At 42.9% G+C, this 25,731-nt stretch overlaps 1 protein-coding gene across 3 annotated transcripts in view; it reads right to left on the bottom strand.

Annotated features, from left to right (window-relative positions):
- Positions 1–1,108: 1,108 nt before the first annotated feature.
- LOC139408647 (nucleoporin 214) overlaps positions 1,109–25,731 on the bottom strand; it is a 74,954-nt gene continuing 50,331 nt past the window's right edge. Inside the window, exons 31-37 of one of the 3 annotated variants that reach the window (XM_071152802.1) lie at positions 25,439–25,616; positions 18,411–18,578; positions 16,651–16,822; positions 11,654–11,808; positions 10,518–10,551; positions 1,385–1,425; positions 1,109–1,288 (exon numbers count right to left, since the gene is read on the bottom strand). In XM_071152802.1, the coding sequence (XP_071008903.1) occupies positions 1,422–1,425; positions 10,518–10,551; positions 11,654–11,808; positions 16,651–16,822; positions 18,411–18,578; positions 25,439–25,616 (711 nt within the window). In that variant the 3' untranslated portion in view covers positions 1,109–1,288; positions 1,385–1,421. Of the gene's footprint in view, positions 1,289–1,384; positions 1,426–4,518; positions 5,482–10,517; positions 10,552–11,653; positions 11,809–16,650; positions 16,823–18,410; positions 18,579–25,438; positions 25,617–25,731 lie in introns of those variants that run through there. The other 2 variants (XM_071152801.1, XM_071152800.1) reach the window with 2 other exon arrangements.

Below are 25,731 nucleotides of genomic sequence, written 5' to 3'. Positions count from 1 at the left end.
AAAACCTGTTTTTGCTTTGTCATTATGGGGTATTATGTTTAGACTGATGAGGGAAAACATTATTTTCATCAATTTTAGAATAAGGCTGTAACGTAACAAAATGTGGAAAAAGTCAAGGGGTCTGAATACTTTCTGAATGCACCGTATACCCCATTTACTGAAGTGTTTTCTTTATTTTGGCAGTTACCTGTATATGTACAATACATACTGTCGACAATCGGTGGCTCATGCAAGAATCTACAATTGAAATGTAAAGTGCCAATTGTATTTCCAGCCATTACTAATGATGTGGGGAAACTGGGAGGGAATTAGTCCTGTGTAATTTCCATATCCAAAAGAGTTAGGAAAAATAATACCATCCATAGCACTTTAATCGTGGTAAACAACCACAGTTAGAGAGCAATAAGTCATGATTTGACCTCTGTAGTCATCCTGAAATCTTCCAGTCACCAAAAAGGTTAGAAAAACACCTATGTACAGAAGTAGGATCTTAATTTGAGCCAGTTTAACATAGCAGGAAAATAATCCTGCTATGGAAATGTCAATTTTGTCTCATCGCTACAACTCCCGTACGAAGGTCGAAAGCCCCATTTTTGAGGCACTCTCACATATGTGTCATACAACTGTTAGCCCCAACCCGTTCACTGGCATTTTTGGGGTACTTCCCCTGTTGTCCAGGCCAGCACTGTTTCTTAACCCAACCCGGAAGCCAGCCGCACCAATGCTCCCGGTGACCTTGGTTAGCGTGCACTGCCCGCCACAGGAGTCGCTGGTGCGCAATGAGACAAGGATATCCCTACCGGCCAAACCCTCACTAACCCGGACGACACTAGGCCAATTGTGCGTCTGGGCGCGAACCCAGAGTCTCTGATGGCACAGCTAGCGCTGCAGTGCTCTAGACCACTGCGCCACCCGGGAGGCCCCAATTAATGGTAATTTTTGTAGCGATTGCTAGAAATAAAAGTGTAAGTGGAAATCACATACTTCAAAAGCCTGTTTTTACTCTGGTGTCATGGAAAGGTCAATAATGTGCTACCCTTTCTGGAATTGGCAAGGCTCCAATCTATTTCAGCAATGAAGGTACAGTAAAACATGATGGCTACAAAGATCAAATTAGAGTTTTATTAAGCTCTTTTACTGTGATTAAACAAACAATACATGTTTAAAACAGACACTGGACAAAACTTTCATATCAAACATTTTTGTAGGCAAAAAAACTAAACAGAAAACCGTCTTCAAAAAATGACAAAAAGGGTATATTCTTTATTGTTGTCCAGGCCATCTTGGTCTGTGAAAGCACAGAAACATCAGTGTTAGACATGGCATGGCTGTACTGGCATCCATTATCAACTGTAGCAGGTTTGTTCTCAACTCGAAAACACACCATTTTGTTTCCTCCTGGATTAGGGGACCCCACTGGATCATCTGAAAGAAACAACTTTTTAGGGTATTCATGTTTAAACACAATTTCCTACTTGATAGGTTAATGTCCAAACAATGAACGTGGGGGACACCATTAACTAACACCAACCGAAAAGGGGGAGTTAAATCATTGGCTGAAATAAGAGGAAATTCACTCATCACTAAGCTAATACTTTATGATCACATGGGATTCAATCAGAGGCTGAATTCACAGTAAGCCGTCTACAACCAGGGAATATATAAACATACACACACACACACACACACACACACACACACACACACACACACACACACACACACACACACACACACACACACACACACACACACACACACACACACACACACACACACACACACACACACACACACACACACACACACAGTACTGTATTATCAGAGGGGAGAAAAAAGAGAAGATGTTTTCATAGTAGCGAGAGTTTCCACTCAGTGCATAAATAACTAGTCTCCACTAATAGAGCTAAGGCTGAGAGCCTCTTAAACAAGATTACTGCAGCCTTCAGTGGACACTAATGTTGATTCATATTCATTTACGATGTCCGCCACACTCCTCTCTCGACTGAGGTCAAATCGATACATCCATAGAGAAACACAAACAGTACAGATTGAGATACGGAAAATGATTTCTCTGTCCTCAGTCAGTGGATTATGTATCTGTCAGATAACTGGCTGGCTGCTGTGATGTTCGTGTCGGACAGCATCGGCTGATTTCACTGGCGCACACTCGCACAGACGCCGATCAAATATGAAACGTTCGCATGGAATTACTGTAAAAGCCCTAGAGGGCACAGAGACTGATGCCTGCACTTACCGTCCAATCAGACAAGGCCATACAGACAAGTATCTATCACACACACTAAACAATATACGCACACAGATGCATACACACACAGAGCAGTACTTCAAAACCTCTGACCACGTGAAGGGAACTTTGACCAGGAACATTGGCTACATGCACTTGACATGTTGTTGTTTGGATAGATAGCACTGGGCAGCTGGGAGATTGGAGGTCAACCAGGTCAAACAGCCTCCATGGTCAGAATTACTCTACTGTATGGTAAACACACTCATCATCTAACTACACCTCTAATGCCACTGTATATTAGGCAATAGGAAAACAATGACAGAAGTTTACAGCGCAAATTTGCAAACCTCTCAATAATCTTACATATGAAGCCTCTGATGTGCTCCTGTTTACTTGCATCTCATTGCACAATAAATAAGCTGCCAGCCACAGCAAGACTATGGTGATTACACTTTCCAAATCAGCCTCTAAAATGTCTGTTTACTGCTCTCCCGGTCTAATCTGTGTGGTGGGTCGTTTTTACCTGTCACTCCACCACTCTACCCTCACCTGGCACCCATGCCTCTGTCACCCCCCTCAAAAATAGTTTTTTTGTGTGAAGACAATCAATTCCAATTCTCCAGAGATGAACGGGTTGTAAAGCAAGTAAGTCCTTTCAGGGCTTATAGCTCTAAATACTACATAGAATGTCTTTGGGTAAATTAACATAGGTTGACCCCCCCCACACATCACTTCAGCACGTTGACTGCATTACAGTCTCAGACGGCTTGTAGACGAGCCAGTGAGTTGTAAGGGCCGGACCGACAAAGCAGCGAGAACAATGCCAATCATCCCTCCGTAAAAAGAGAGGTAGAGAGAAACAGAATGCTTCTTTTTATCTGGATTCCTCAAACAGCTGCCATCCCCGCGAGTGTCTGTGTGACTGGCCTGCTCCCTCTGCCAGGGCGATGCACTGACGGCGAGAAAAGAGAGCGAAGACAGTGCTGCACTCGGAGTTGTCATTGTTGAGCACAACGTGACACGGGAGTATGAGTCAGTGCTGCACAGCTACAACACCAAGTAGACGGTCCTTGACATGTTCAAATGAGTCAATTGTGGGAAGGAGAGAGGGTACTGTGCTGAAAACCTCTTCAGCTTAACCTCTTTAGCTACAAATCACATCAGTGCAGAGTTTTAGCTCCATGACAGGCTGCGTCGCAAAATCTATAATGCATTGCCAAGTGAGTCATCAAAACGTATCAGCTATTCCACATATGTATACCTATGATTTACATTTCACACACGCACTGTGCCTCCCTGAACCGGGAAAACATACATCAGTATGAAGGACAAGCGGTAGAAAAACATCCAGAAGCCCAATACAAATGTAACTCCCTCTCTCTAGTCTTGCCCACCTCTAATACCACTGTTATCCATCTCTAATATTAGCTGCCCTGAACACAGTGTGTGTGACCAATCATATCATAGCGGGCCTGGGAGGAGAATTCCACTGTTACAGTGGGAAGCGAGGACTCTTGGTCACATGTTGTGAACCCAACATTCCCCAACCACTTCAGTGTCTGATTGGCAGGGCCAGCGGGCCTGCAACATTTCCATCCATCGCCGGGCACACCAGAGGGGACAGGGCGACAGTGACATTCTCCATGGCGGTGACCATTGATGGTAATCTGATGACAGCCACATGCCAAAGAAAAGATGCCACTACACAAGACCAGCACCCCTCTATTCAATATACCCTCATTCCTGCAATGTCTTAGGCTTACATCCAAATGTCTATTAATTAATAATGGCCAGTGAATTCCTTGATGAAGGAGAGGGCTACAAAACCAAAACGAAGGCTGCTCCACGTCAAAGATGGTATGCTAATTAGCAGCTAGCAAAGCCCCCATCACTGTCTAAACATAGCCCAGAGCTTCCTTACCTTTCTCCATGCTGCGTTAAAATGATTACATTTATTACATTAACAGGCCTGCTAATGCCATAGACAAAACCCCTCAGCGCCTCTTTTCTCTGGACTAATGACTCAAATACTTTTAATCAAAGGTTGACTCATGAAATACATCAACATTTAGTCCAAAGGTCTAATTGTTGGGCCTTTTAAACAGTAGGCTAATCGTAAATGAAATCTCTGTTTAATAAGCACACAGCCAGACACAAAGGCAAGAGGAAAATAGCCAGAGGCTGTCATCATTAAAACAACACAGGCGATCAATTAGTGCTCATCATCAGTAGGATGCCAAAAAAAAAGAAAGGGACTACATTAGATACAGATTTTAGAATTGCCAAGTTTATTTCCCATTTTCCATGTATAAAATATACACATTTATAGGAATAGGGGGTTCCAGCAGTATGGATTTTAAAAAGCAGCATACATTTTTTCCTAATATTTCAGTTCATTGTATGCAATCAAGAGAGGATACTTTTATCAACGACCTGTCCAAGTCTTGCCTAGAGTCAGTTACTGATTACAGTATTTAAAAAAAAAAACTTTCTTTACTAAGAAAATACACGAGTTTTGAGAAACAGAGGACATGTTTCTTATCATAATTGCTAAAGCTTGGAAAATATGATATCTTAAAACTTCAAATGAAAGCATAGAACTTTTCCCTGATTCAAAGTGCAAACAAGGCTTCATTACTATTTTATAGAGCAAAGCAAAGTCCAGATGGATGAACATAAATCTACACTAGAGTTACAGTCCACAGTGGATAACAGATATATACAAACAGTATTCTATGTCATATGAATACAGGTGTTATTCCAAGAAAGTTCATGATACATTTATTATTGAATTATGACCAAAACCTTTCATTTGATTTTGCTACATTAGGTGCCCTTAGAGATGTTTCCTAGTCGATGATAAACTTAATAAATAATTACTGTACTGATTTAAAAAAATTGATACACAAAATGCCAATTAATTAATCCAACTACACATTCCACATTTTAGTTGGCCACTGACGTACTTCACGTAAGCTTATGCGATGGTCTGTAAGGTCAGTTCCATACTATACAACTAGTTTTGACCTGTCATCTCAACCATCCCACCCACCCTCTCCATCCACCCTTCCCCCTTTAAGAGACGTCTACTCAGAGAGCTTGATTGCAGAGAGCAGTGTTGACTGGCCACACACAGCATGGGTGCACTTGCCAATGGGGGGGGCTGGGGGGGGGGGGTCTACAAAAACTAGCTTCTCCAACCCGAACTGGCTCCAAACATTTGAGAAGATCTGGAGGATAAAAATGAAGACAAACCAACATATATATAAAAAAGAGGTTGATGAAAATGGGAGGCTGGTTGGGAAGCTAGCTACCTTTGTGAAGGTTTGGACTTTTCCCTTAGCCCCTGCCTGGCCCCGACTGATCAATATGAGGAGTACTAGTGCTTTCTGACAGTAGTGTGAGGGATGTACGTAAGTATTGTATACCAAGGTTATTGTAGTTTTGAGATTTTCTATTTAAGTGATAACGCCCTCAAAGCCGGTGTTTGGAGGATATATTAGCATGGGTGTTAGGCTCTAAACACCGGCTTAGAGGGCATTATCACTTTTATACAACGGTTACCAACATATTCAAATAACGATTGACATATTTTCATTAAAAACGTTAGTCCCGACACAAATTGTTCAGAGGAGCTAGCCAACAACACAGCTAACACAATCACTTCAAATATTGAAGCTGTAAAGACTGCAAAAATAAATGATGCCAGCTGATTCATGATTTCGAGTGACTGAGAAACGCTGCCTGCCTGTCTTGTCCCGACCCATTCATTACTATGGGAAAGCTGGAGATTGAATTTGAATATGGAAAACAATGTCGCAAATGTCGGAGACACAAGGTTTATACAAATCTCCGCTGTTGAAACCGAAATGTTAGTCTAAAAGAAATGTGAGATAATGTCTAGATGCTTTTTATAGTGGAGATCAAGTTTATAAATTGTCTGGCTGGGCTGATGAGACAGTGGATTGCGCAGTCAGATGGAACAGAGTAAATAGGCATTTTAACGTCATAGATTTAGCCGGTGGTAACTTGTAGAATAGACACTGGCTGGAATGTGGTTTTAACCAACCAGCATTAGACACACCCGATATATTTTTTTGTTCGTATTAGTTTTTAGATGTGTATTTGAAATTCAGTTAGTTTCAGGTAGATATCATACTTGATTTACTAGTTTTTATTTAATTAGAGTTTAATACAATTATTTATATTAGTTTCTATATTATTTTAGTTTTAGGGACAGAAACTAGCCTATGTGCGGCAGGCTAAGAGCCATTTATGTGTTGTAGGCCAATAGTCAGCTTTTTTTGTGATGTCACTGTTTGCCACTGGGGGTGGATGGTCTGGTCATGGGTTTGGTTAGGTTTAAATCAATCTTAATGTGACTTGGATTTAAAAGGATAATCGTCAGTGTCTGTTTCTGTTCTTTTCACGCAAACTGCTCAAGTTGGTTGTCCTGACTTGCAGCTACTAACAGCTGTTGGCATTCTAACCTTGTCTTTAGCCTGAAATTCTGTTGGTGCTGTTCAGATGAACTTTGAGCTTCGTTGGGTTTTTCCCCTTTGATCTCTGTTCCACACAGGCTGCCATCTTCTGACACAACAATCCAGTTGCTTTTGTCCTTCCTTTTGCTGCCGCCAATGTACAAGCCTATCGTTTATGTTCACGCTCACGCTCCGCACTCGCCCTCGGATTTCTTCCGTTAGCTACTGATACACAAGCTAGGCCTATTTGAAACAATGCCATCTACTGGCAGCATTTAACTGCCAGATAAAACATTTAAAAAATGGATTATAATTTTATTGCAGTCAAAGGTAAGTCTCAGGATAGTTCATCACTAAATTGTTTTTCCAATGTTTGTTTTTATTTTTGTTTCAGTTTTCATTTACTATAATAACCTTGCTGTTTACACACAAAATATAAGGAGGGAGTCCTGGACGGAACACATATCCACACATACTACAGTAGAGGGAAGACGTAGGCGTAAATATAGGGGTGGAACAGAAAATAATAGAGGGGGTTTAGAGAGGGGTATAGACCTGAGTAGAGAGGGGTATAGACCTGAGTAGAGAGGGGTGTAGACCTGAGAGGGGTATAGACCTGAGTAGAGAGGGGTGTAGACCTGAGTAGAGAGGGGTGTAGACCTGAGTAGAGAGGGGTATAGACCCGAGTAGAGAGGGGTATAGACCTGAGTAGAGAGGGGTATAGACCTGAGTAGAGAGGGGTATAGACCTGAGTAGAGAGGGGTGTAGACCTGAGTAGAGAGGGGTGTAGACCTGAGTAGAGAGGGGTGTAGACCTGAGTAGAGAGGGGTATAGACCTGAGGAGAGAGGGGTATAGACCTGAGTAGAGAGGGGTATAGACCTGAGTAGAGAGGGGTATAGACCTGAGTAGAGAGGGGTATAGACCTGAGTAGAGAGGGGTATAGACCTGAGTAGAGAGGGGTATAGACCTGAGTAGAGAGGGGTATAGACCTGAGTAGAGAGGGGTATAGACCTGAGTAGAGAGGGGTATAGACCTGAGTAGAGAGGGGTATAGACCTGAGTAGAGAGGGGTATAGACCTGAGTAGAGAGGGGTATAGACCTGAGTAGAGAGGGGTGTAGACCTGAGTAGAGAGGGGTATAGACCTGAGTAGAGAGGGGTATAGACCTGAGTAGAGAGGGGTGTAGAACTGAGTAGAGGGGTGTAGAACTGAGTAGAGGGGTGTAGAACTGAGTAGAGAGGGGTGTAGAAGTGAGTAGAGAGGGGTGTAGAACTGAGTAGAGAGGGGTGTAGAATTGAGTAGAGAGGGAGGTAGAACTGAGTAGAGAGGGAGGTAGAACTGAGTAGAGAGGGAGGTAGAACTGAGGGAAGTGGAGAGAAGAAAAATAGGAATGGGACTAGAAGAAAAGAGAAAGAGAGGGAAGAGAGGAAAGCAGGAATGATGAGATGGACTTCAGACATGAGATCTGTCCAGATAAAGTCAACACTGTTAAGCAGATACATGAAGAGTGGTATCAGTTTCTATGGAAACGGAGGTGAGAATGAAATGCACTAAAATTAAGAAGTACATTTCGCTGTAGTTGTTATGTACTATACGTTCTGTCTACATGAAAATGCTTTGCCGCTCATAAAAATGTATTCAGAATGATATAAGAACTTACTAAATAATATGCACCAAAGTGACTCGAAAGGTCATGTTTACTTGTGTTGAAGTGTATTAATATAAACCTTGTTTCTTTAAACATACATTCTATTTTGAACAAATTAAACTATACTGAACGAAATATAAACGCAACATACAAAGTGTTGGTCCCATGAGCTGAACTAAAAGTTCCCAGACATTTCCATATGCACAAAAAGCTTATTTTGTGCACACATTTGTTTTACATCCCTTATAGTGAGCATTTCTCTTTTTCCAAGATAACCCTGACAGGTGTGGCATATCAAGAAGCTGATTAAACAGCATGATCCTTACACAAGTGTACCTTGTGCTGGGGACAATAAAAGGCCACTAAAATGTGCAGTTGTCACCATAGATGTACATAGCCCATCTATAATTTAGCCCAAACAACTACCTCTTTCACCAACTGTATTTATTTAATTTAATTATTTAGCTCATTTGCACCCCATTATTTTTATTTCTACTTTGCACATTCTTCCACTGCAAATCTACCATTCCAGTGTTTTACTTGCTATATTGTATTTACTTTGCCACCATGGCATTTTTTTGCCTTTACCTCCCTTATGTCACCTCATTTGCTCACATCGTATATAGACTTGTTTCTACTGTATTATTGACTGTATGTTTGTTTTACTCCATGTGCAACTCTGTGTTGTTGTATGTGTCGAACTGCTTTGCTTCATCTTGGCCAGGTCGCAATTGTAAATGAGAACTTGTTCTCAACTTGCCTACCTGGTTAAATAAAGGTGAAATAAAAATAAATAAAATAGTCTCTAGGGAGCGTGCAATTAGCATGGAGACTACAGGAATATCCACCAGAGCTGTTGTCAGATAATTAAATGTTAATTTCTCTACCACAAGCCGCCTCCGTCATTTTAGAGAATTAGGCAGTACGTCCAACTGGTCTCACAACCGTAAACCACGTAAAACCACACCAGCCCAGAACCTCCACATCCGGCTTCTTCAGCTGCGGGATCATCTGAGACCAGCCACCCGGACAGCTAATGAAACTAAGGAGTATTTCTGTCTGTAATAAAGCTCTTTTGTGAGAGAAAAACTAATTCTGATTGGCTGCGCCCCTGCCCAGTCATGTGAAATCCATAGATTAGGGCTAAATGAATTTAATTTAATTGACTGATTTCCTTATATGCACTGAAATCATTGAAAGTGTTGCATGTTGCGTTTATTTTTTTGTTCAGTATAAAACATAAACAGATATCCCTTCTCAGAGCATGTTGGCACAGAATTTTGCTTTCATCAATAATAATAAATGGGTATGATGAGAGGAAGAGGACGAGGAAGAAAGGGACAAAGAGGAGAGTGAGTGAGGAGAGTGGAGAAGGAAGAGGAAGATGGGGGAGATGGAGGGAGCAAAATGGGGAGGAATAAAGAGGGGAGAGAAAGGAATAGAAGAAGACGAGAACAGGAAGAAGAGCAGGAGGGGGAGAGGGTGAAGCAGAACAGAGGGAGAGAGAGGAGCTTATCTAACAAAGCCCGGGCTGCGTCGCCACTCTCCTGAGCACTTCAGATCGCATTCCACTAAAATGCACCTTGGGGGAAGCGGCTATGTGACACAGCAGCACAGGGAGAGGAGGAAGGGGAGGAAGAGGAGGAAAAGGAGGGGAGCGGGAGAGAGGGAGGAGGTAGAGTGTAGATAGTGGTAGATGAGGTAGGGGGAAAAGGAGAGCAATTAGGGGGTAGTGGGGGCGAGTGTCTGGGGTAAGGGTACAGAGATCAGTGGTTTGAGGGAGGAGAAGGGCGAGGGTTGAAAAAGGTACAGGAGGGAGAAGAGAAAGGAGTGAGGAAGACTAGAGGGGGAGAAAAGAGTGGAGGGGGGATGGTGGGGAAGGAGGGAGTAGGAAAGCCAGCTGTGACTTCATGCTGCCCTTCAGATTCTCAGAAGTGTGCTGTGGTCACACTTTTCCTCCAAACACTACTGACAGAGACACACATGCGAGTGTGTGTGTAGGGAGGGTTCAAACACTTAGACAAATGTATACACTCAAGCACAACGAGACACACTCTTATGTGAACACAACAAATGAGCGCACACTACCGAAACACGTACCCCCACACAGAAGAGCCCAACGATGAGTGATACTTACTGATTGGACCCAAATCCACCAGCAGACCCAAAGCCTGCAAGAAAACCAACAAACACAATTAACCATGTAGATGAAGACGTATCAGTGGAAAAAATTCAAACACCTCTGTATAATGTAGACTGAATCAGAGAGAAAACTACTACCATTTCCACCGTATTACCAATGGTACAGAGCCAGTCAACCACATAAGACAAAACACAAACCACAATAATATGACTTGTTCTAGACCTAACGATCGGACATACGCAAACAGCACCATCCAGGGCTCCAGAGCAGGAGTGGAGGGAGACAGAGGGAAAAATAAGAGGGAGGCTGAACGATTTGAATAGTAAAAAGTGTGTGTGTGTGTAAGTGTGTGTGTGTGTAAGTGTGTGTGTGTGTGTGTGTGTAAGTGTGTGTGTGTGTGTAAGTGTGTGTGTGAGAGAGTGACATTTTGAGAGCAAGACACAAAGCAAGAGGGAGAGAGGGCAAGCATGTGAGGGAGTAGAGGAATGAGAGAGAAATACAGTGAGAGAACAAGAAGAAAGAGAGAACGAGAGAGTGAAACTAAGATGTTAAAAGTGGTCTTCCCACCCTCCTCTTCCTGTTTTGAGAAAACTGGGCCATATACAAACATTATTCTGACAGAAAGTAGCTTGCGTGGCGGCATGCGGCCATAGCAGGTATTTGGGTTAATAGGAAGTCGCTGGTGGGATTCCACCATCCCCACGGCTATCCTAGCATTAGCCTAGCACTGCATCTTGTGGCCCTGTTGTACTGCACAGCAGACAGAGTGCTGGGGGATAGCATTAGCCACTAGGCTAACTGACTGCTATTTATCCAGCCACTAATGAGTTGAGCTAACCAGTGGCTCTACTTCGGGGAATATTGGAAGAGACTCATTGGCAGCACTTCAAACGAAGACTTGAGCTCTTTTGTTTGTTCCTTGTTAGCATGGCTGGGAGAGTGGGGAGGAGACCGCAGGGGCAGATAAGACTAAGCCGGGTGTTGGAATCATTTCATACGCTTTGTACAGTTTTAGTCACTAGAAGAGGGAGGGAAGGGAACATGTCAATGAAGACTTGGAGTGCATCCTCTAGAGTGGCATCCTCTGCACTGATCTGAAAGAACTGAATGGGTGAGATAGTAGTACACACCTCCTCCTCCCTGCTGTCCGAACGCAGAGAAGCCGCTGAGCTGAGGAGCTCCAAACCCTGACCCCTGCTGCTGCTGGGCCAGGTTACCAAAGGACGGGGCACTCTGGTTGGCCAGTGCACCAAACGACGGTGTGCTTTGTTGAGTGGAGGCAAAGCTGTGAGGGGAGAGAGAAACAAACGACTAAAAATAGATTCAGATTGAATAGATCTAACAATAACCTAATCAAAATTCAGGAAGATGTGTTGCTTAGAAAAACAATTGGTACAATTGATTTATTACATTATTGACACACAAACTGGGAAATATACTGGTCAGTTTCCATCCACCCTAAATACTACATCAGTCCTGAACCCCCTGACGCCATACAGAGGGAGGTCGAATTACTATGACCTGTGCTCCTCTCTCCTCCAGGTTACAGACTGTCTAGTATAGTCACTGTAGCACACTGCCCCAGTCCCTCTACTCTGCTCACATTACCATTCTAACCCAGAGGACAGGTTCCTAAAATATGCAGAGAAACAGCCTTGCCTGGAAAAATATCAGAGCCCATTACATCAAAGCATATTGCAATAATAGTTTATTTGAATTACAATGGAATAAGCCGCTGACGCTCCCACGGCACTTCCCTTACTGATCTGGGATCTGTATGTGGAGGCTGGGTCACTGTCAGGGAGAGGAGTGTGTTTGAATGTTTTATTCAGTTTAAATGTGTAGTAGAACAGTCTAAATGAAAGCTAGATGTCTTCTGTAGCTCAGTTGGTAGAGCATGGCTCTTGCAATGGCAGGATAGCTGGTTTGATTCCCGGGACCACCCATATGTAGAATGTATGCACGCATGACTAAGTCGTTTCGGATAAAAGCATCTGATAAATGGCATATCTTAAATTATTATATTTTGACATGGAGGCTTCATTTGCCCTGAGTGAGATACAAGAGCAGCACCAGTCACACAGCTGTACCTCCAGGATTAGTTTTCGAGAGTCAAACATCAGCAGAGACGAGGGGAGGAGGAAGGGGAATTGACGTAGAATATAGCATGTGTGTGTGTGAGGCCGTTCAGAGAGGAGAGAGAAGGAAAGAGGGGAAGATAACAGAAACAAGGGCAAAAAGATAGTGACATTAAAGAAGAGAGTGAGACAGAGTAATGAAGAGAGAGGGGTAGAGAATAGTCCAGGCCACAGCCAGCTCAGCTGCTCTGCTGGTTCTAATCTGGGAAGCAGACCCCTGGACCGAAATATAGGCTGACCTCTGACCTTAATACGGGAGCCAATCACTTGCCGGCCGGCCTGCCGGCTGTCTTTAACCGCTCTTGGGTCAATCCGGGACCAGGTTCATCTTTAACTACAAGGCTTGGGAGATATACGGTTTATACCGTATACAGGGTTATTTACAAATACCACCGGTATGATTTCCAATACCTCGCGGGGGCTTCGTGCAAAGCCACTGCTTATTACTATAGGTTGATTATAACTATAATAAATCTAAGAGGTGTCAAATAAATGATATCCAACTCAGGGTTCCAGCTAAGCATTAGGTTAGCTAACTTGCCTACTGCCTAGATGTCAAAATCACGCTTCTTGGTTACAGCAGGGACATTTAATACCCTCCTGGATCAAGATCCCTGTCGCCTAAATTGTTTTGTGCATCCCCACAAAAAATATATATTTTTGGAAATAGCACCCCTTGTGTGTACTTCCGGTAATAGCTTACACCCCGGTAGGGTACAGAAACGGTATGAAAATCTGGAAATCGCCCAAGCCCACTGCTAAATTGAGGAACCACTTCTAAAGATAGGGAGGGTGACATTTACTGGCTGTAGGGAGTCCTGAGGCGTTTTATCTTTGAACTATCTTTTAATAAATCTCTGCAGAGGTTTGGAAAACAACTAAACTAGGACCGGCATTCGTAAACAACCTAAATATTTATCTTTGTGAACAGGACGACGGGTGATGACAAGCGAAATAAAGAGCGGTAAAATATTACCTCACGAGTCCTGACATTATGAAAAGAACTAGACTGAAAAAAACTGACTGAACCGAGGAAAGGAATGACTGAAAACACTAAGCCTGCTGCCATTTGACAGTCCCATGGGATTAAACCCTGACAAGACAGAACTGAGAAATGACTTCAGGGCAAGGCTAGCTCGTCTTCCTGAAACCAACAGGACCTAAGGCAGAGGTTGTAAAGTGTGTGTGTGTGTGCACGCGAGTGAGAGTAGGGGGTGGTAGAGGATTGAGGGGTGGGGATTTAGCCGGTAATCCCCCCCCTGACAACTTGTGCCCAATACACGACCCCCAGGGGTAGATAGAAGATAGATAGAAGGAAGGAACCAGCCCCTCTTAAAATCATCTGGCAGTATGACCCCAGAGTGGGATTATCTGGGTGGAATAATCTCTCTTTGCATGGCTCCGTGGTTTGGGTCTTGGCAGAAGTGCACAGCACCCCAGCAGGCCTGCACGTGGGGGGGGGGGGGGGGGGGGGGGGGGGGGGGGTCGCTGAACGGTAGGGGATGGAGGAATAATCCCATTTTCTCCCATAATCTTACAATGAGGGTTGCAGTTAAACTCGGAATAGAGTTTGACTCAGCAGGGGTCTGGGTGGTTAGAGCTGACTGAATCCCATCCCCTGATGAATTGTGTTTAAAACATACCAGCAATGCTTGCCCTCAACTATTGTGGACTTTTCTAAACAAAATTTCAAACTCATTGAAGGCAAGACGAAGCACACAATGTGTGCCAGTAACCATATTCTCAAGTCATACCGTATTGAAAAACAGGACATTTCAGTACAATTTTATAAATGCTGACAGATCATTTGTTCATTCGACATGGTGGGAACTTTTTGCGTCTGAAAAATGTGTTATGAGAGAAACGGTAGTGGAAAGGCCTTAATGCGAAAATATTGATATAATAACCATCATATTGAAGTCAACTTGGAGTCACCCGATGACATGGTGTGTCGTCCTCCCAATACAAATCTGGAAACCATGCAGTTTATTACCCTACAGATGAAATAAGTTATGATGAATGTTACAGAGTGGTGAAAGTGTAAATTGATGAGCTTTATGCTCCTCTCCAATAGACAGACTCAGGGTCTTATTCTGGTGACATGATTGATGCTTGAATGTCATTAAATGATCCATAATAATGTCATCATGTAGACTACCCGCACTGCATCTGTGAGCTGTTGGGTAAAGCGCACATACCAAGACCAGACTGGGCACATTTGTTATTTAACGCAACAGCTGTGACAAAACTATCGGTTGAAAATGAAATGGAAACACATTGAACTTTAGATTTTTATTCAGTACAGTGCCTTCAGAAAGTATTCATACCATTTGACTTTTTCCAAACACTATTGTGTTACAGCCAGAATTTTAAAAATGGCTAAATTGAGATTGTGTCAATGGCCTACAAATAATGTCAGAGCAGTCAAGCAGTGAATTCCCAACATAGATTCAACCACAAAGATCAGGGAGGTTTTCCAATGCCTTGACAAAGGGCACCTATTGGTAGATGGGTAAAAAAAAAAGCAGCAGCAAACATGGACTACCCCTTTGAGCATAGTGAAGTTATTAATTATACTTTGGATGGTGTATCAATGGATACACATTGTAGTTACTCCACAATACTAACCACTTGACTTTTTCAAAATTGTTTTACAAGGTGGTATTAAAATGGTTTGAATCGTCTTTTTGTGTCAACAATCTACACAAAATACTAATGTCAAAGTGAGTAAGTAAGTATTCTAACCCCCAGAGTCAAAAATACATGTTAGAATCACCTTTTGCAGAGATTACAACGGAGTCTTTCTGGGTATGTCTCTAAGAGCTTTGCACAACTGGATTGTACGATATTTGCACATTATTCTTTAAAATATTCTTCAATCTCTGTTAAATGAGTTCCTGATCATTGCTAGATAGCCATTTTCAAGTCTTGCCATAGATATTCAAGCAGATTTAAGTCAAAACTGTAACTAGGCCACTCATTAACATTCAATGTCGTCTTGGTAAGCAACTCCAGTCTATATTTGGCCTGGTGTTTTAGGTTATTGTCCTGCTGAAAGATTAATTAATCTCCCAGTGTCTGTTGGTTTTCCTGTAGGATTTTGCTTAGCTCTATTCCATTTATTTGTATCCCAAAAAACATCCTAATCCTTGCCGATGACAAGCATACCCATAACATGATGCAGCCACCACCATGCTTGAAAATATGAAGAGTGGTACTCCGTGATGTGTTGGATTTACCCAGACATAACGCATTGTATTCAGAACATGAAGTAAAAAAAAGAAGACGTTTTTTTGCCGTTTTACTTTAGTGATTTATTGCAAACAGGATGCATGTTTTGGAATATTTTTTACTCTGGATAGGCTTCCTTTTCACTGTCATTTAGGGATAAATACTTTCTGAAGGCACTGTACATGAAAACTTAAGCAAAAAAGTACCTTGTGTGCACTACATCATCACGCACTGATTTGTATCCACAACAAGTCAGTTTGGTGGAAACACCACTGGTAGGAAAATGCACATATATTCTTTATGCTAATGTTTTAATATTTGCATGAAAATCTGTCACCAATTGGATGGAAACCTGGCTAGTGTAGCTGAGCAGGGCTTAGGGCGGTATGCCCAAGTTGAGAAATGAGGTCGGGGGTTAGCCTGCAATTGCTTATTTACCATGTGTGAATATGAAAACACTGTCAGGGACGTGTCATCGTGCTGTCAGCTGGAACGTGAGGTGTTGCATAACTAGCCCCTCAGGTGGCTGAAACCCTTGCCCATAATGCTTTCCTTTTATTAGTCAACCTTTTTAATATACATGACAACCAACCCAGACAATATCACATACACAGCAATAAATGCATAAAAACATTTAAAGACATTCTGAAGCCTGTATGGTCAGTATTATCAAGAATATTCAGCTGTAATTTCAGAACAATTCTAAAAGTCTTCACTCTTCATATCCAATACATGTCTAACAGGGGTGTCTCTCTTACCCGAATCCTCCCACGTTGGCGGCTGCCGTTCCCTCTCCAAACACCTTGCTGGCTGAGGAGCCCATGGGACTGCTAAAAGAGGGTGCCGAGCCAAACGCTGCTGCCCCCCCAAAAGCCGGGGAGCCCCCAAAAGCAGGGGGGCTACCGAACACAGGGGCGCTCCCAAAACCACCTGTAGGGGTACAGAGAGAGGGGTGTGTGAGGAAGGGTCAGGTGGTTGACTTTGCATTTGATAAAATACGTGTGAGAGGGATGGTTATATGAATACACTTGACATGTGTATGAGCAATATTGTTGTATTGGTTGAGACGGGGGATGGAAGAACGTCTCAGGGGACACTAACCATACATAACAGCAAAAGCTTAAAAAATAGAGACACCGTTTACCTTATTCCTACATTTTGAGCCATGTGTATATGTCATGTGATGTGATGCCCTAAAACTAACATCCCAACATGATTAATAATGTTGTATTATCATCTGCTCTACAACACTCCATTTCCGGTCAGGGACAATTGCTCTCACACACACATAGCATAAGGGCTAGGAGGGCTTGACGGGAATTGATTGCCAACCACACACTCTTTGGGGCTGAGAAAGGAGGAGGAGTTAAAGAGAGGGAGCACTGAAATTACAGCCTGGCTACGAGACGAGCACGGCCCAGTGAATAATTGATTGAGCTAATGTAATAGGATTACATTCCTTGGAGCAGCACTGAAAACCCCCAGGTCCCGTATTCACAAAGCCTCTCAGAGTAGGAGTGCTGATCTAGGATCAGTTACTCCTACTCTGAGAGGCTTTGTGAATATGGGCCCAAGAGTTTAGGGGGTAGATGCCTATGATAAAGCTAGGAGAGGTGATGTCCTTTGGCAGTGCCAGCTGAGTAAAATGCCAAGGCAAAACTGCAGTGGTAATAACTTTTGGGGAACACTATGACTTTCTATTTGCTAAGACATGCTATAATTTTAGCAAGCTTGAGGAAATATTAGAACTGCGTTGACAAAATGTATGCTATGACTGCTCTGGCCAAATAGACACCAAGACTGTTCACTAGCTATGAAAGACGCAGCATTGTGGAATGTAGCCTGACCATGTTCCACTAGTGCTGTACTGGCAGAAAGAGATAAGGTGACTCTCACTGTAGCTCAGATGATAAAGGAGGACAGAGTGAGTCTCTCCTTTGGGAGCTAGAGCTGAGGGCAGCTGAGGTTGCAGGGAGTGGAGCCACCCCCACCGCATCGCTGGGGAGGAAGTGATGCGTGTGTGGAGTGTTCATCCATCAGCACCTGCCCCACTCTCTGACCCTCACACGACACTGAGCCAACCACCGCACCAACAGACAGAGGAAGACAGGACGACATCAGAGACGGAGCCAAGAATGTAAAGGGTCGTTACTATCACTGTCAAAAAGACTAGAGGGGCTAGTGATGGGGAATGTGTTTAAAGAGGGTAGGTATTGCAGAATAAAGTACAACTACCCTATTGTACCACCCTGTATTGTGTAAGTTAGGCCGGCAGGTGGGATATTACCTTGAAGAAATTTAGCAATTGAAAGATATTTGCTTGAAAAAGTTAGAATCGACATACTCTTGAAAGTGATATATTTTGTAAGATAGGCTATTGAGACCCAAAGTTTAATAACAGATGGGTTATTTGTGACATCGTTGGACAACACTTTTGAAAATAACCATGGACACAAGTCTGTAGTTGACAGAGCTGTGTGACTATTGTCACTGATTTTGGGTTGAGGGTGTAGCCTACCTGTCTGTTTGGCAGGGGTGGAGAAGGAGCCGAACCCCTGAGCGGCCACACTCCCGCCTCCCGTGCTAAAGGTCCCACTGGCCGTCTGCTCCCCCCCTCCGAATGTTGATGCTGGAGAGCCAAAGCCAAAGGTTTTGGCCCCGCTGTTCCCAAACAGGGTGGGTCCTCCTGTAGGACAGACAGAGGTTAAAAGTGGAGTTATAGCAGTGAATTTATAGCAGTATAGCATGTAGACAGAAATAGGTGCTGTGCAAATGTTTTGTGCCGGTCCGGTTCATATTTACAGTGCATTCGGAAAGTATTCAGACCCCTTGACTTTGTCTACATTTTGTTACGTTACAGCCTTATTTGAAAATTGATTAAATATTTGTTTTCCTCAGCAATCCACACACAATACCCCATAACGACAAAGTGAAAACAGTTAAAAGGTAGAAAATATATCACAAATAAAATACAGAAATACCTTATGTAAGTATTCAGACCCTTTGCTATGAGACTCGAAATTGAGCTCAGGTGCATCATGTTTCCGTTGATCATCCTTGAGATGTTTCTACAACTTCATTGGAGTCCACCTGTGGTAAATTCAATTGATTGGACATGATTTGGAAATATCTCACAGTTGACCGTGCATGTCAGAGCAACAACCAAGCCATGAGGTCAAAGGAATTGTCCGTAGAGTTCCGAGACAGGATTGTGTCGAGGCACAGATCTGGGGAATGGTACCAAAAGATTTCTGCAGAACACAGTGGCCCGGCCAAACTGAGCAATCAGGGAAGAAGGGCCTTGGTCAGGGAAGGGACCAAGAGACCGATGGTCACTCTGACAGAGCTCCAGAGTTCCTCTGTGGAGATGGGAGAAACTTTCAGAAGGACAAGCATCTCTGCATTACCTTACCAATCAGGCCTTTATGGTAGAGTGGCCAGACAGAAGCGACTCCTCAGTAAAAAGGTACATGATAGCCCTCTTGGAGTTTGCCAAAAGGGACCTAAAGAACTCAGACCATGAGAAACAATATTCTCTGATCTGATGAAACCAAGTTTGAACTTTGGCCTAAATGCAAAGCGTCACATCAAAGAAACCTGGCACCATCCCTACGGTGAAGCATGGTGGCGGCAACATCATGCTGTGGGGATTTTATTCAGTGGCAGGGACTGGGAGACTAGTGAAGGGGAAAAAAGATTGAGGGAAAGATGAACGGAGCAAAGTACAGAGATACACTTCAGTAAAAACTACTCAAGAGCACTCAGTACCTCAGACTGGGGCGAAGGTTCACCTTCCAACAGGATAACAACCCTAAGTACACAGCCAAGACAACACAGGAGTGGCTTCGGGACAAGTCTTTGAATGTCATTAGGGGTCCAGCCAGAGCCCGGACTTGAACCTCTGAAAATAGCTGTGCAGCCACGCACCTCATCCAACCATGACAGAGCTTGAAAGGATCTCCAGAGAAGAATGGGAGAAATTCCCCAAATACAGGTGTACCGAGCTTGTAGTGTCGTACCCAAGAAGACTGTAATCGCTGCCAAAAGTGCTACAACAAAGTACTGAGTAAAGGGTCAGAATACTTATGTAAATGTGATATTTCATTCATTAAAAAAAAGTACTTGCAGAAAGGTCTAAAAAGCTGTTTTTGCTTCGTCATTATGGGGGTAGTGTGTGTAGATTGATGAGGGGAAAAAACAATTGAATCAATTTTAGAATAAGGCTGAAATGTAAAAAAAAATGTGGGAAAAGTCTGAATACTTCCCAAATGATCTTCAGGTACAGGAACTCTGCAATTGTTGAACTAACATTCTATAACAAATGCAGGACCTCAGAGAGGTCTGGAACTCTTTGTTATTGGTCTATTAACTAACTTACCGCACATACCACGATGTTGCCATGGAAAGTCGAAACTACCGCACATGCAAACCTGCTGATTAGAAGGTCCTGTGTAGATTGTATTTTCAAATTATCAAATGTTTTCACTCTAACAGTTTGCTTCATCCTCTGTTGTACAATATGATATAAAACAAAGAAAAAACAGAATTTTGACGCAACTGGGCCTTTAAAATCGACGTAAAAGGATCCCAAAAGATTTCTAGACAGGGCGCCACTGAGCAAAGCTTCTCACCTAAGTAATGGAATGGGAAACCCTAAACAAGTTATCAAATTGGCTATTGGTCCCCTCCAAGAGGATGAGTGCGAGGACAAGAGAGATGTAGCAAACCTGAATAATCCTCTATTGCATGAGTAGGGCACCTAAATACAGACATTTTTATCGGAACAAATAAATCAAATCAACTAATCAATTTTTATTTTATTTTTCGCAATACACCAAATACAACAGGTGTAGACATTACAGTGAAATGCTTACTTACAAGCCCTTAACCAACAATGCAGTATAATATTATTTTTTTAATAAGAAAGTAACAAATAATTAAAGAGCAGCAGTAAAATAGCAACAGCGAGGCTATATACAGGGGGCACCGGTACAGAGTCAATGTGCGGGGGCACAGGTTAGTTGAGGTAATATGTACATGTCGTTAGAGTTATTATAGTGACTATGCATAGATAATAACAGAGAGCAGCAGCAGCGTAAAAGAGGGGTGGGGGGGTAAGGCAAATATTCTGGGTAGCCATTTGATTAGATGTTCAGGAGTCTTATGGCTTGGGGGTAGAGGCCTCTTGGACTTAGATTTGGTGCTCCGGTACCGCTTGCCGTGCGGTATTAGAGAGAACAGTCTGACACCGCCTAGGATAAAGGACCTGGATGGCAGGAAGCTTGGCCCCAGTGATGTACTAGGCCTTATGCACTACCCTCCGTAGTGCCTTGCGGTCGGATGCCGAGCAGTTGCCATACTAGGCAATGATGCAACCAGTCAGGACGCTCTCGATGGTGGAGCTGTAGAACCTTTTGAGGACCTGAGGACCCATGCCAAAGCTTTTCAGTCTCCTGAGGGAGAATAGGTTTTGTCGTGCCCTCTTCACGACTGTCTTGGCCAGGTCACTGACCTCCTCCCTATAGGCTGTCTTGTTGTTGCCGGTAATCAGGCCTACCACTGTCATGTCATCGGCAAACTTGATGGTGATGTTGGAGTCGTGCTTGGCCATGCAGTCATGACTGAATAGGGAGTATAGGAGGGGACTGAGCACACACCCCTGAAGGGCCCTCATGTTGAGGATCCTTACCTACCCTTACTACCTGGGGGCGGCCCAGAAGGAAGTCCAGGATCCTGTTGCAGAGGGAAGTGTTATGTCCCAGGGTCCTTAGCTTAGTGATGAGCTTTGAAGACACTATGGTGTTGAACGCTGAGCTGTTGTAAATTAATAGCATTCTCACATACAGTGGGGCAAAAAAGTTATTAGTCAGCCACCAATTGTGCAAGTTCTCCCAATTTTCATCATAGGTACACTTCAACAATGACAGACAAAATGAGAAGAAAAAAAATCCAGAAAATCACTTTGTAGGATTTTTTATGAATTTATTAGCAAATTATGGTGGAAAATAAGTATTTGGTCACCTACAAACAAGCAAGATTTCTGGCTCTCACAGACCTGTAACTTCTTCAAGAGGCTCCTCTGTCCTCCACTCGTTACCTGTTTGAACTTGTTATCAGTATAAAAGACACCTGTCCACAACCTCAAACAGTCACACTCCAAACTCCACTATGGCCAAGACCAAAGAGCTGTCATTGGACACCAGAAACAAAATTGTAGACCTGCACCAGGCTGGGAAGACTGAATCTGCAATAGGTAAGCAGCTTGGTTTGAATAAATCAACTGTGGGAGCTATTATTAGGAAATGGAAGGCATACTATCCTGTTCTATCCTGCCGATACAATGTAAAAACCGCCAGCTGTATGTTATTCATGTCGTCGTTCAGCTATGACTTGGTGATAGTTTTTAATGTCCCGTTGGTAGTTTAATCTTGTTCGTAGGTCATCGATTTTATTTTCCATTGATTTCACGTTAGCCAATAGAACGGATGGCAGTGAGGATTTACTCGCTCGCCCTTGAATTCTCAGAAGGCAGCCCGACCTCCGCCCCATTTTTCTCAGTCTTCTCTTCACGCAAATTACGGAGATTTAGGCCTGTTCCCGGCAAAGCAGTATATCCTTCACGTCGGACTCGTAAAAGGAAAAAGCTTCTACCAGTTCTTGGTGAGTAATCTCTGTTCTGAAGTGATTTTTGGTAGCAGCAACATTATGTACAAAATAAGTAAACAAATAAGTTATAAACTATGCAAAAAAAACTAACAAAATAACAGCTGGTTAGGAGCAAGTAAAATGTCAGCCATCCTCTCCGGCGCCATTACACTAAGCCCCAAAATAGATTATTTTCAAATACAATCATTTCATACTTTGATTACATTCAGACATGATCAAGTGTCTTTTTGTGTGTGAATACTTGGGAACAGATTTCCTAAATTAAACACATTTTAGCTGATTTAAATACGTTTGTTTTTTTAACCAAAATAAACAAACAAATAAAAAAAAACTGTGGGCCAAAAAATTTTATATTGGTGGGCCGGTTTTGGCCCGCAGGCCTCCTGTTGCCAATCCCTGCTCTACAGTTTACTGAGCATGAAGAGGACAACATTTTACAGAATTTCCAGCCATGAGTCATCACTCACTGATCACCATTTCAAAATTCAATCATGCAAGGAAAATGTAAACTTCTCTCCCTCCACGTTCATTAGATATTCATCTCCAGAACGATGTGGTGGAATATCGTTTCAGGGGTGTCATGACAGCAACACACTTTACAGTTAACCCAGGTCTCCCTCAGTCTTTTTATATTTACAGCGTGTTTCACTTTTAATTGGCTGGGAATGTCGGTCTCTTCATCTGACCTGGCTTTTATACATCTCTCCAGTGGTATAAAAAAAGAGGAAAGATTAAATGGGTCTTGAAACATTAATTTCCTGCAATTCTAAAGACTTTGCGATTGGGCAGAGAATAATTAGCAGCTTTATAACACACTTTATGCAATTCTACTCATTTTTCCATAGGGTGGAAAGAAATGTTTGCAGTTCTTAATTTGATATCTGAGTGAGAGTAACTAACAAAATCAATGGGTCGGTAATTCGACCGATTTTGCCTTGATGACAGCTTTGCACACTCTTGGCATTCTCTCAACCAACTTCATGAGGTAGTCACCTGGAATGGATTTCAATTAACAGGTGTGCCTTGTTAAAAGTTAATTTGTGGAAATGTCTTTCCTTCTTAATGCGTTTGAGCCAATCAGTTGTGTTCTGACAAGGTAGGGGTAAGTATCCAGAAGATGTCCATATTACGGCAAGAACAGCTCAAATAAGGCAAGAGGAACGACAGTCCAGTCTCTCTTTTTTATACCACTGGAGAGATGTATAAGGATTCTATCGTTAAATCCTCTCTGGGCTTTTAGCAAGGTGCTAGTGAGAGTCCGCTGGTGACAGACTGGAAATGGCCTTTCGCGTTCATAGAGGAGGCTATTTTCTAGGGGCCATTTTCATACTTTTCCAAGGCTGAGTGTTTTTGCACAATGCATTGGCCATATGGTAATACTGCTCACTGCAAGTACTTCACTACATTTAAGGTGTAAATGACACAGAACACTGCAATCTCATTGGAGATTCTGCACAGGTGGAACATTTCCAAACATCACATCCACTTTCAGCAATTTAGCACTTTCACGCTCCAACAATTTACAAGACAGTAACTTGAAGGCAACCAATGTGAGAGAAAAGAAAAGAAACACCTTTCAAATCAAAATGGATTCTCAAAGAGTTGGGTGATTACATGGACAAGTTACATGACTGACTGACTGACTGACTGACTATGATGCCAATCAATAACTGGGGGCAGGAGAAGAAGACATCTTTGGGCATTAAGGAGCTTGATCAGCAATATCAGATAAAGGGTTTCACTTTTCATCAGTAACAGGCAGAAGGAAGAAATGGATATGTGACTGCCACAGTGGCTGAATGGTATTAGGTGTGTGTGGAAGACATTGGGACGGACACTTGATGTATTACGCAGCATGGCACAATGCCTACTGTCCGTTAAGAGCTACTCAAGGAAATTACTCATTTGCAGTGCTCTTCCCAAAGGTGAGTGTCAAAGAAGTAATGGAATTTAGGAATTTGACTAAAAGCTAAAATAGTCTACATGCATGTCATGCAGCGCATTGAGAAAATAAACATGGGTGAAGACATGGGTGAAACAATGTGGGTTGGGATATATGTTCAGGGAAAATGTCCTAGAAGGCAATACTTGAGTGGCAGAGAATGACATTTCTCATAAGAATCAAAGCTTTGGGCATGCAAGGGAATACTATCCTATCAAATAGTCCCCTTGAAATGGGTCATACATATTCAGATAGCCATAATCAGAATTCTGCCCCATTTCAATTTGGAACAAAAGAGGGTACAGTAGAATGGTACGGGGGCGGCTCAAATGCATATCAAGGTGGATATTTCTACTCATCTAGCCTACATGTTTAACAGAAATGAATCACGTACCACCACAAGGTTGGGAAAATATGAACAGATTTGCATTAATCTACAGAACAAACATGGATGATTAGATGCTGTTTGTGTGCATTAGAATAAGAAAACGTGCAGATAGTAGCCTATTTGCTATGTAAAACTATGCCAGTCAGTCTGTTGAGCAGTAACATGACCAGGAGCTATAGAGGATGGTGCAGACTCGTGCTGTCACAGATAGGACAACACATACACTGTCAGTGCCTCCGGCATCAACAGGTTAAATCACACCGCTATGTGACACTGTGTTCATAAACTAAATTGATTATATTGGCTACTTCCCTACATTTACATGAACATATTTACCTTGATAATATTTGTGCTCTTATCAAAGCTCTGGTGATTCTCATTGTATTGCTTGCTGGTATGAAACAAAGTGAGTATATCAGTCAACTTCATCATCCTGTCAATCAAAGGGTATCTTGCTAATGATAACTGTCCTAAAATTACACAGGAAGTTTAATTATAAGATGAGTCATCCTTTCTGCTACAACTTCTCCACCCCTATGGGTCTTCTCACCTGTCTGGTTGGGCTGACTGAAGCCCCCGGAGGCGGCGGTCGTGCCGAAGGGGTTCTTGTTGGCGGCGTCCTCACTGGGTTTCCCCCCCAGGCCACTGAAGAAGCCTCCCCCTGCCTGCTGGGAGCCTGCTACCGTGGCAGAGCTAGACCCAAACAGACCCCCACCACTGGATGGTTGCTGCAGGGGAGAAGGGAGGGGGCACAGTCACAACAAGGTCATAATGATCATAATTGGTTATGCAGTAGTTAGTGTATGGGCTCTCGGCTGAGTTCTTACCCAAATGCAATAATAC

Source organism: Oncorhynchus clarkii, chromosome 5 (genome assembly GCF_045791955.1).
Source record: "Oncorhynchus clarkii lewisi isolate Uvic-CL-2024 chromosome 5, UVic_Ocla_1.0, whole genome shotgun sequence".
NCBI classification, from domain to species: Eukaryota; Metazoa; Chordata; class Actinopteri; order Salmoniformes; family Salmonidae; genus Oncorhynchus; species Oncorhynchus clarkii.
Note: the sequence above shows the minus strand (reverse complement) of the source record. Positions and strands in the feature narration are given on the sequence as shown.